Genomic DNA, 12524 nt, shown 5'->3' with positions numbered 1-12524 from the left:
TAGAATCGTGAAAACAATCTTAACTTACGAATTTCTAAAGTATGCACTGTAACTACTACATGATTGAACCGCTACGGTTCCCAGACATGTTTGAAGGACCTTGTGGTGCAATTGCAAGTTCGCACCTGATTATGACCTATATATATATGCTAATATTCCAGTGTGATAACATCTTCCTATGAGACTGAGTACAACATAAATGCACAGAGTCTACTACAGGAATGCACACACATTAAATTGTGTGCACTCATGTTCGGGCAAATTACACACTCTAGAATGTACATTCCTTTAGTAGATTGTGTACATTCATGTTGTGTCTCACAGTCTCACGGGAAAATTTTATTTTTTCATTATATATATATGATATCTGAATATATATAATTATATCGGTTTAATTACATACTGCACAGGGCAACATGGTTGGGAGAGGAGTGATTGAGAACTGCCAGGGTCCACCTGTACGTAAGAACATTAATTGACATGATAGATAGTGAGAATGGAACGTATGTTTAATTTATATGCTTTTTACATATATTAGGCTCAACATTACATGAAGATATATAAAAACAGGTGAAGAGTTTCATCTCTGTGGGAGGACAAATGCAGGTCATTCTTCAACTATTCCTTGCGGAGTAAGCTAGTTAGCGCCCATTTAATTTGCATTAATTGTGATTAAAGCACCCATTGCATGCATTTAATTTGCAAGATCAAAAGATAACACTTAGCTTGTTTCTTTTTACTCAATCTGCAGAAATTTCCCTGGTGTGGTTTAATGGGTCACTATTACGGAATGGGAGTATACAACGCCTTTGCTCAAGTAATAATAATTAACAGCATATTACATAAATTTTATATATATATATATAGAGAGAGAGAGTCATGATCAGGTGCGGCCGTGCTCTCCTGTACGGCCATGCAGTTCACACCACTCAATGTTACGAAATACACCACTCAATGTTAAAAAACACACCACACAATATGCACTGTGGTGTGTTTCTTAACATTGTGGTGTGTTAATTGTGTTTCATTGTGGTGTGTTTCTTAACATTGAGTAGTGTATTTCGGAACATTGAGTGGTGTGTGACCGCACGGCCGCACGACCGCACGGGAGAGCACGGTCGCATTTGAACCAAAATCTATATATATATATATATATATATATATATATATATATATATATATATAATATATATATATATTCTCAATCTCATCTTCTAATAGTCAGAATATTATATTATTCCTTAGCTTGAATTGTTATTGGGATGGGGTAGTGTAGCCAGCTTACTATCTTGAAATTTAATGCATGGCAGCAACATATGGCTCCTGCTGGCTATATCAAGATTCCAACTGTAAGTAAGACAATAAAATTATGAAAATTAATTTTACAATTTTTTTAAATTAGTTGGTCTTGCTACACGTGACACTCAACGTCTCACACAACGTAACTCAATCGAGTTGTTACCTAGCTAGCTAGCTAGGCTCACGCTGTATGTCTTATTGGATGACAATGTAATGGCCTTGCATGCATGTGTAGGATATTAAGGGTTACTTGGCACACAGCAAATTTCTGCCATATATAAACAACGAAATCAATGATGCTCAAAGTGCACAACGCAAGCAAAGATTCACTAGCCTCACACAGCTTGTTCTTATCTTGATATATATTTTATTATTTATTATTTATATATGTGCATGCAACCTTAATTATATATATTTTCATATAATAGAGTACAACTATATATTACATGTTTGGTTTAATGCAGTTTCAAGCCGACACAATTATCATGCCACAAATAAGTTCCCACTTCGGCTATTATCCAAATGGAGATTTCTCTAAAGCCGTGCCTGTACAGCAGGTGCAGTGCATTTTATTTATAGGCTATCCACATTAGTGATTTTTTTTCACATTTTTAAGAAAAGCATTGCTTATTCGGAGGAGAGAGAGGGATGAGAGAAAAGGTCTTGAATTTTCCTGCAAGAGGAGGTTTTTTTGTGGGCCACCGAGAGAGAGAAAGGGAAAGGGAAAATCATTTCAGCCCGCGTGGGGCGTATAGATCGCGCCTGTGCGCGCCCAGTCGGGCACATGCATTGCACGTGCCCGACGGCGCGTCAAGCGAGGTGTTTTTTTGCAGCTCGGCATCATATCTTGCTTTTAAATTTTTTTTCTTTTTCCTTTTCTCTCCTCTCTCTCCTAATTGACACCTCAAAAACTCACTCCAAAAATCTCACTATTGAGAATGTCTTTTAGCTAGCTAGCTACTAAAAAAGTTCTTGATGATATATTATTTTTGTTGCATTATTATATTGCAGACTGATCTTTACATAAAGGACACCTTCGGGTTTAAAACATTGGATCAAGCCGGAAAAGTTAAGTTCTTCAAGTGTCCTGGACAGCACCTTTTAATAACACCTGGTGACATTAAGAAGTATATTATTCCCTTCATGAATTGATACGATGCAGGCAGGACAAGGACTTGAGGATGTTTATTATTGTTATCCACATATACAATACAATCAATATAAACAATACAATAAATAAGAGACATCATCATATGTACTGTATGTTATATCTATCTATCCAAATTAAAAAATACACCACTCAATGTTAAAAAACACACCACACAATATGCACTGTGGTGTGTTTCTTAACATTGTGGTGTGTTTAATTGTGTTTCATTGTGGTGTGTTTCTTAACATTGAGTAGTGTATTTCGGAACATTGAGTGGTGTGTGACCGCACGGCCGCACGACCGCACGGGAGAGCACGGTCGCATTTGAACCAAAATCTATATATATATATATATATATATATATATATATATATATATATATATTCTCAATCTCATCTTCTCTAATAGTCAGAATATTATATTATTCCTTAGCTTGAATTGTTATTGGGATGGGGTAGTGTAGCCAGCTTACTATCTTGAAATTTAATGCATGGCAGCAACATATGGCTCCTGCTGGCTATATCAAGATTCCAACTGTAAGTAAGACAATAAAATTATGAAAATTAATTTTACAAATTTCTTTTAAATTAGTTGGTCTTGCTACACGTGACACTCAACGTCTCACACAACGTAACTCAATCGAGTTGTTACCTAGCTAGCTAGCTAGGCTCACGCTGTATGTCTTATTGGATGACAATGTAATGGCCTTGCATGCATGTGTAGGATATTAAGGGTTACTTGGCACACAGCAAATTTCTGCCATATATAAACAACGAAATCAATGATGCTCAAAGTGCACAACGCAAGCAAAGATTCACTAGCCTCACACAGCTTGTTCTTATCTTGGTATATATATTTATTATTTATTATTTATATATGTGCATGCAACCTTAATTATATATATTGTTCATATAATAGAGTACAACTATATATTACATGTTTGGTTTAATGCAGTTTCAAGCCGACACAATTATCATGCCACAAATAAGTTCCCACTTCGGCTATTATCCAAATGGAGATTTCTCTAAAGCCGTGCCTGTACAGCAGGTGCAGTGCATTTTATTTATTAGGCTATCCACATTAGTGATTTTTTTTCACATTTTTAAGAAAAGCATTGCTTATTCGGAGGAGAGAGAGGGATGAGAGAAAAGGTCTTGAATTTTCCTGCAAGAGGAGGTTTTTTTGTGGGCCCACCGAGAGAGAGAAAGGGAAAGGGAAAATCATTTCAGCCCGCGTGGGGCGTATAGATCGCGCCTGTGCGCGCCCAGTCGGGCACATGCATTGCACGTGCCCGACGGCGCGTCAAGCGAGGTGTTTTTTTGCAGCTCGGCATCATATCTTGCTTTTTAAATTTTTTTTTTCTTTTTCCTTTTCTCTCCTCTCTCTCCTAATTGACACCTCAAAAACTCACTCCAAAAATCTCACTATTGAGAATGTCTTTTAGCTAGCTAGCTACTAAAAAAGTTCTTGATGATATATTATTTTTGTTGCATTATTATATTGCAGACTGATCTTTACATAAAGGACACCTTCGGGTTTAAAACATTGGATCAAGCCGGAAAAGTTAAGTTCTTCAAGTGTCCTGGACAGCACCTTTTAATAACACCTGGTGACATTAAGAAGTATATTATTCCCTTCATGAATTGATACGATGCAGGCAGGACAAGGACTTGAGGATGTTTATTATTGTTATCCACATATACAATACAATACAATATAATACAATACAATAAATAAAGAGACATCATCATATTGTACTGTATGTTATATCTATCTATCAAATTAAAACTATATTAATTACTTACGTGTAAAGCATTTTAATTATACAAAACAAACTAATATATCACTTTTTATAATTAAAATGAAGTATTTAATGTTTAACCCAACAATCTTAATTATTATCTTATGCCAAAATGAATTTTTAATTTGTAAGATGAACATCATACATGCTACCATTGTCAAGACATGAACAATAATACAAGGTGACTATTTTTTTTTTTTTTAATCCGAAAAAGTGACTATCAAATCACACAGCATGAAACAAACCACTTTATGGCAAAAATATAACTGAAGAAATAATAGAGAATAGAAAAATACCACACAACTCAGGAGGAGTTAGGAGGTCCACAATTTACCCATTAATTTCATCATGCCTAGGAGCCTCAAAGTCTGCTGCAATTTACTACAAATATAATTAATGTATCTGAATTATTCTAGCACAGAAGTTACTAAACCACACCAACTTAACAAGTTCAACAACATTCTGGCATGCGAAATGCTTTAGTATAAATAAGTACCCAAAGATGGGAATATGCCATCCGCCTGTTACGTTTTAATCTCTACTTGAGTCAGGAGAGCCATTTCCATATGAAACCAAGCCACCCTTTGCTGGGGGACTCCTAGAGCGCGATGTTGACTTCTCCTTGCTTCTCTGCCTAGGTGTCTGCGATCCACTAGATGACCTTGATTTTGATATGCTCCTGCTCCTGCTCCTGCTCCTAGGGGACCTTCGTCTCTCAGCACGTGGTGAAGCACGGAACCTCCCCGTGGGAGAGCGACTACGAATAGGACTCCGGCTATAACGGCGGCCACGGTAACGTATTGGGCTACGTGATATACTACGAGACCTGCTTCTCCCATTCCTGTATCTGTGGAGAGAGGACATAAAATAGAATAAACATTATTATTATTATTTTACTCCACAAGCATTGCACACGATTTGTATTGGGGCTATATAGAAAATCAACATTGTGGCAGTATGACTAAGACATACAGTGGCACTTTTTCTTTTGTAGGTAATATAGAGAGCCATTATTCTCGCATACTATGTGTATATAAATGTAAAAGGACTCTACTAGCTTCACTGCCCCACCCCTCCCCTTCTAACTTCTAATAGTCAACAGTGAAAAATTAAGGAAACAAGGAAAAATGTCAGCAATTTACACAGACAGACCTAGGAGGTGTTCTTCCTCTTGGTGGGCTCCTGTAGCGCCTTGGTGACCTTCTGTAACTTGAATATCTATAGACACCAGCATTCAAGAAACAAAAGCAGAGAAAAGAATGAGAGAAAATCAGTACATGAATAAAGGTATATGAAACAAATCCGCGCTTGAAAGCACCCTAAAATACCTATCACGGTCACTGCGACCATAGCGGTATGATCTCACAGGTGATCGACTCCTATATCTCCGAACAAATGAGTATTGCTCACTGAAGCCTCTCCCCCTTCTTATGCGTTTAGGAGATCCATCCACAGAAGGACTCTTGGAAGAGCTCCTACCACGATCAGATATTGGTGACCTCTCTCTACGACCTGTACTTCCGGGACTTCTTGAATGGCTACGAAGGCTCCTTCTGTAAGGTGCCCTAACTGGGCTTCGACTAGGACCTTTTCTAGAAGGAACCCTACCTGAACTTCTGCTCACACTCCTCCGAGATGATCTAACAGGGCTTCTGCTCACGCTCCTTCGAGAAGATCTAACAGGGCTTCTGCTCACACTCCTTCGAGAAGATCTAACAGGACTTCTGCTCATGCTCCTTCGAGAAGATCTAACAGGACTTTTGCTCAGGCTCCTTCGAGAACTCCTAACAGGGCTTCTGCTTGGGATCCTAGAAGATCTAACTGGACTTCTACTTGCTGACTTCCAAGATTTCTTAGATGAGGTTCTTGGTGGGCTGCCATTAAGCCTTCTTGGTGAAGGACTTCGGTTTCTGCCCTTATGGAAATTGGTTACGGGAGAAGGGCTCTCACTAACACTTCTGCCTCTTTTGCCTGTTGCAGGGCTTCCACTGACACTTCTAGTTGGACTCCTGTTTCCACGTTTCACTGGGCTGCTACTGCGATCTGAGACACGACGTGGGCTTGCATTGACACTTGCACTCCTGCTTACACTGCGTCTTGGGCTGTCACTTTGGTTCCTGCTAAAACTCCTTGGACTAATGCTCATGCTCTTATTCAACGTCCTTTTAGGACTCAGGCTTCTACTCCTGCTCATCAACTTTTAATAAAATACCCGTTGCAGAAGGATCTGTAAGCATAAAATAACAGAGGTGCAAGAAGAATGGAAGTAAACCTAGATTTGCTTCGGCTATTGTCTACCACATCAGGTTGTCTATCTGGACTCTTATCAGATTTATTCTGCATTAAATCATTGTTTTTATGCCCACCATTTTCTTTTGGGAATTCATCCTCTTCCCTTTCACGGGATCCCATAGCCTCTCCTTTCGTCTGGTGTACAGGTACAGCTTCCCTTTCTTCAACATGATGAGATTGATTTCCATCTGCAGAGGTCAACAAAGTAACTCCATTGTAAAACTGTCCATGAAATTAGAATAGATGAAAAACTTTAGACACCACTGTAAAAGCATTTATCATGTTAAGGACCCATTACATACACTACTGCAAGGACATCTAGTAAAAATCGTTCAAACATCTACAATGATCTATCAGACATGAGTGGCACAGTTCCATGCAGCTACATCATAGGTTCTGTGATTGTAAGGCCCAAATACAAAGATTACCTAGATTGACAAAAGACCAACCAAATGGGAGATAGCCACAAGATGAAACATACTCGTGTATTTAGAGTACCTACTTGTTATTATCCATCAATTTAGTCACATGTCAACAATTAATAGGCAAATATAGATAATTTGAAAGGGAAGAGGTTGTTAAATACCAGGTATCTTCCCCAGGTTTGTTTGCTTTCCATCTGGTTCGTGAGTTTTAGCATCGCCTTCTTCAGAACTGCTTCCGCTATCACCTTCAGAAAGACTATCTGAGGAACTGAGATGACATTGAACAGATTCAGTTTCTTGAATAATGACATCAAGAAAAGAATAAATTGGAATGGCAAACATCCAATATGCTTTAGAAGAATAGAGCATAAATATATAGCATCCATAATCATTATATAGCAACCCCAGGTTTGTATGCTTTTCATCTGGTTTGAGTTTTAGCAATTCAGTTTCTCAAGGAGTGACATCAAGAAAAGAATAAATTGGAAATGGCAAATATCCAATATGCTTTAGAAGAAATATAACACAAATATATAGCATCCGTAATCATCACCTTCTTGGTCTGCGCTTTAGCTTCTTATCACGCTTCTTACGCCTTCTTTCACGTCGCCTATCCCTTCTTTTTTCACGTCTATACTTCTCCCTCTTAGATCTCTTCCTCTTCCTACGTCTGTCATCCCTGGATGAACTGGTGTCAGTTGATGAAGATATGTATGAGTCAGAATCACTATCAGACTCAGAAGACTCTGTTTCGGAATCCGTAGAACTATCCGAGTCTGAAGTATAATAGCGTCTCCTTTTTCTCCTTCTCTCCTTGGAAGATTTTTTGTGTTTTCCTTTACGTCGACCTTCATGACAAATAAAAAAGATTGAACTTTAAACTATATTTTAAAAAATCACAAGAAATATATTTAATAGAACCATAGTTACCTAGTTCAAAAACAAAATTTCATGGCAAAGAAAATGTAACTAAAGACACCAATTCTTACCTTCATGTAATTCACCAGAGTTTACTATCTTGACAGTAACATCTGGCTTCCCCACTTCATTTCCAACATTTTCAATCTTCTTAAGGACTTCATGGCCATGAACAAGCTTGCCAAATACAACTGATTTCCTGTTAAGAGATGTTACAAAGTAATTGCCTGAGGAATCATAAATTCATAATAGCAAGAAAGATGTTATTAAATTACTAGAGCAGACATAATAACAAGAGTTTCTAGCTAGCATGTTCAATTGCAGCAAAAACTTTGATAAACCTGTCAAGATGATGAAGAGCATTAAAAGTGATCATGAATAGAGAGCCACGTATATCACGATCAGCAATCGCCATAGATAGAAGACCAGGGCTATCATGTTTCAGCTTTGGTGACTCATCTGAAAAATGTCACAACTTTCACCTGTTACTCTTTTTGAAGTTTAAACCTTTTCACTTTAATTGTATAATTTGTTGCTGAACAAACAAAAACCATTCAGATCGAAAAAGACAGTGATCATCAGTGGAGAAAGAACTACAGTTAATCCTGCAATACATACTAAAATTATTAATTGCATGAGGGAAATTTGCCTTCTTTAAACAGGCACTTGAAATAAAATAGATTAATAGTAAACTGTGGAAACACAATCTAGAAATGAGAATGAATAAATGCAGACTGATCATAAGCAACAAATGTGTTTGCATTTGTGAACATTAAGTGAGCAATAGTGGGAATGAGGCAATGAGCAACAAATGTGTTTGCATGTTGGATACTTGTATAATACTTGCCTGCAAAATATTTACCTCAGAAGTGCAGTTAATAGATACATTCAACCAAAGATAGCAACATAACTATGAGGAATTGAGAAATAAGGCCATATAACTCTAAGAAAAAACACAGACAGACTGCAAACAATATAGACTCCAGAAAATCTATTTTGAAAATCAGTATCTACTAGGCACATGTAGACAGACAGACATAGCACTCATATTCCCTACCATTATAAGAGAGGAAACAAATGTCCAATAGCATTGAAGCTCCCATGCTTGAGAATTAGATCAAATCAGCCTCAACCTTCATAGTCAATGCAAAAGGAAATCCATTTGATCTTTAAAAAAATTGATTTCTTGCTAAAAGTAATATATTTTTTTTCATCGGATCAAGTTAACTACTAATACTGGAATAGGACATCTAGAGAATGATTTATCAGATAATTATCATCTAGACAAGGCATGGGTCACAACATTTTTCAAAACAAAATTGATGATGAGAACAAAACAAAGTTCTCACCTGGGAACTTCCCACCATATATACTTTCTCCAAAGTTCCCTGTGAAGCAGCAAATTACATCTCAGTTACTAAAACAATCAGTTGTCCTTTGAGCATGATACTTCATTAAACATACTCAAGTTATATATGATACATAAATATCATTGGTAAAGCTAACAAAAGAACATTTCTATAATTCTACAAAATGTCTTGCAGTCATATTTGGTGATGTATAAGTTTTCATTTCACCACACTACACTTTAGCCCAACCATGCAATCATTTTTTGGGTGTAACCCATGTATACAACATCAGACACAGTAACATAAGCGGCCATCAAACTGTGTCATTTAACAATCAAGTTATTATTACCAAAATCATGCTAAACAATAGCAATGTATTTCTCATACTAGCAACACAGCCAACACTAAAACAAATCCATAAATGAATAAATAACCATACCATCTTCCCTGAGCAAGTCTCCAGCCTGGAGAGGAAAGAGCAAAAAAAGATGGTTAATTAAGATTATAAAATAAAGTCTATGTACAAGTTTGGCTTGAGTACACTGAAATTCATTAATTCCAAGGATGGGCAACTCAGCAAGTACAACCTTAAAACTACATCACAAGAAAAGCAGTTGCGATCATCATCCCTGCATCCTACAGCATAAACAAGGATATCTGACTAAAAGGGAAAGACCACCTCTAAACCATGCTCAACCAACGTTGGGATTCATGCAACTGGAAATATCAAACTACTATGAAAAGAAAGGCTTTAGAACATAGAGGCAAAGACCATACTTGAGCCATGGATCCCTTTAAAATATGGTGGAAAAAGGTTCCTTTGTAGTGCAACGGTGCTCCAGTCTTGGGGCTGGTTCCTTTTTCCCCTGAAAACCAACAACTTCATATATAACAATATGCCCTTGTACTTATTTGAGAAAAGCAACCACCATCCATAAGGAAAGTACATCAAATCATAAAGCAATAAGATAGGCATGTTATTTCATTGTCAATAACTGAGAAGAATCTGTGCTCATAAATGTGAAAAGCAAATTCTCCTAGCACAATCTATTATACATCTATTCACCTGTACAAAGTGCACGGAAATTTTCTGCAGTCTTTGGAGCAACATCAGTGAAAAGCTGCAAGAATCAACAAGAAGACAGTTGATCGAGTTTTCTGTCCCAAATAAAGTTTTGAAATTATTCAAAAATAAAAAATAAAAGCCTCAGCCTTTCTATACCACATACCTCAAAAACCATCCTTTCAAAGGGATCACCATCAATACATATATCCAAGAACACCAGCACTTTCTTCTTACTCATCTTACAAATTCAAGTAAGCACTAAAAGGAAAAAACAAGCATCCACAAGTAGCATTAGATGTGTCTGAACTCAAGTGAAATAGACCACCAAAGCTTACAGCTACTCATAACAAGAAACTGAATTCATACTCAATTTGATATTTTGAGCATGCTATGTTGACCAACAAAACTCAAGATAAAAAACCAATCCCTTGAATGCTAAAACTGATCTTACCTCCCATCTAGTCTAGTGCATTCTTTTCACTACACCAAACCCTAACTCGGAGTTAAAACATTGTTTCAACTAATAATGAAAAGTACCCTTTATTCTAAAACAACGGTGGTTTTCATATCCACCCAAAACCCTTCTAATCGAATAACTATTCTAGAATTCTTGAACTATTATAAATAATAAAAAAAATTAAACCAAAAAGAAAAAAAATAGTAAAAGGTCTTTAGCTCATACAAATATTAATGCAATATAAAGAAACGAAGAGCAAAGATCAGTAGGAAATCAACTATCAACCGAAAATAGATTACTGAGAAAATCGATGCATACACACATGTAAATATCCGCAAGAAGTAAATACTACGGAGGCGTAAAACCACATAATCATGAGACAAAATAAAAATATGTATCTATAGAGAGGGGAGAGAACCTGAGAACGAACAGAGAATGAACTCAGCACGGAATGAGCTGAGAGTCGATAGCGGCATAGACGACGAGAAGAGAGCTGATAAAAGTAGGACTAGGGTTTCTGTATTTTCAATTTTCCAGTACTGCCCATTTTCTTAAATTTCTACTCATCACAAATATTTTCTTGTTTTTGCATCTCGCATCCTCAACTTCTTGCTCTCTCACCTAATCAAGTAAGTTCCCAACTATAAATATAGTTATAAATTTTAATGAATATTTGGTTCAGACTATTAATTAATATTATAATTTTAAATAAATAAACATTTATTGCAATAGTGTGGGAAATTATGTGGATTGAAGAAGAAAGTAATATCAAGTTTGTTTAGGAATTATGATGAAAAAAAGATACTTTTTTGGAATCAAAAGTATGATTGGTTCTAGAGATGGGATATTAGGGGATGCTACACAATGAAAAGCGGTTATCGGCTCTTAATAGGTGAAGCTTATTGTTCTTCTGGTGCCTTCAGATCATGGAATCTACTGTGAAACCTGGACTTTGCCTCCTAGGTTGAAGAACTTCTTGTGGCGAGCTGCGAAAGGCATCTTCCCTACCAGAGTGAAACTTTGGTCAAGAGGCGTATAGGTAGATCCATTGTGTTTAATTTGTAGCAAAGATGAGGAAACAGATATGCACACCTTACTTCACTGTTGGGGTATTGTTGAAGTCTAGTCTACTCCCTCGATGGTCTCTCTGCCACAAACCCCAACCTCTCTAAGTGATTGGTTGCATAACTTACTGACCTCAGTAAGAAAGAAAGATTTAGCTGCGACAGGCTTCAAATTATACTCCATCTGGCATGAGCGAAATCTACTTATTTGGCATAAACAAACCCCATCATGCGTGAAATACAAAGAGAAGCAAAAACCTAGGTTTCTGCATGGAATTCACATGGCAACCAATCAACTCAAAACGGGAATAGCACATCAATAGCTTATGGACTTCCACATTTTACCATATGTCAAGTTGATGCCACATGGACTTCCCCCGAGACGGCCTCTTTTGGCGCGGTATTGATGCCTCCGCAAAGCACCTTCATAGCAACTATAAATGGAAAGCGTGTTGGAGCTCTGGACCCTCACATGATAGAGATTATGCCATGTCGCGAAGCACTCTCATGGCTAAAAGATCGCAGTTTCACCACAGTCATACTACACTGTTTAGTATTGTTTAGATACAAAATTATTAAACTGAAGGTAAAAGAAGTGTCTGGATACACAAGGGGAGAAGATTCCCATAAATAGACGTGTTTAGTATTTTTTTTTTAAATAAAAAAGTATTATACGCATATGTTCCAAGTTAGGAACATACGC

The 12524-nt window shown here is 37.0% G+C and overlaps 1 protein-coding gene across 4 annotated transcripts; it reads right to left on the bottom strand.

Moving 5' to 3' along the window:
* Positions 1-4513: 4513 nt before the first annotated feature.
* LOC116022204 (peptidyl-prolyl cis-trans isomerase CYP95) lies at positions 4514-11333 on the bottom strand. 4 transcript variants are annotated; one of them, XM_031262809.1, is made up of 14 exons: positions 11176-11333; positions 10464-10558; positions 10301-10355; positions 10012-10100; positions 9674-9698; positions 9235-9273; positions 8227-8344; positions 7957-8084; positions 7521-7815; positions 7129-7235; positions 6523-6730; positions 5579-6436; positions 5403-5468; positions 4514-5097 (listed from the first exon to the last, which is right to left on the bottom strand). In XM_031262809.1, exons 2-14 carry the CDS (start codon positions 10536-10538, stop codon positions 4782-4784), a joined length of 2379 nt encoding a protein of 792 aa, XP_031118669.1. In that variant the 5' UTR covers positions 10539-10558; positions 11176-11333; the 3' UTR covers positions 4514-4781. The 4 variants fall into 4 exon arrangements, with proteins under 4 accessions (XP_031118669.1, XP_031118670.1, XP_031118672.1 ...); XM_031262810.1 differs by lacking the exons at positions 10301-10355; positions 10464-10558; positions 11176-11333 and adding exons at positions 8943-9018; positions 9822-9870; XM_031262812.1 differs by lacking the exons at positions 10301-10355; positions 10464-10558; positions 11176-11333 and adding an exon at positions 9822-9870.
* Positions 11334-12524: the final 1191 nt, after the last annotated feature.

The sequence above is a fragment of the Ipomoea triloba genome, chromosome 6, assembly GCF_003576645.1.
Source record: "Ipomoea triloba cultivar NCNSP0323 chromosome 6, ASM357664v1".
NCBI lineage: Eukaryota > Viridiplantae > Streptophyta > Magnoliopsida > Solanales > Convolvulaceae > Ipomoea > Ipomoea triloba.
Note: the sequence above shows the minus strand (reverse complement) of the source record. Positions and strands in the feature narration are given on the sequence as shown.

Coding starts and splice junctions, on each gene's coding strand:
- LOC116022204 (XM_031262809.1), bottom strand. CDS start 10,538: ATGAGTAAGAAGAAAGTGCTGGTGTTCTTGGATATATGTATTGATGGT. Junction 6,731..7,128: donor AAACCTGGGGAAGATACCTG/GTATTTAACAAC, acceptor TGACCTCTGCAG/ATGGAAATCAATCTCATCAT. Junction 5,098..5,402: donor AGAGGAAGAACACCTCCTAG/GTCTGTCTGTGT, acceptor CTCTCTCCACAG/ATACAGGAATGGGAGAAGCA.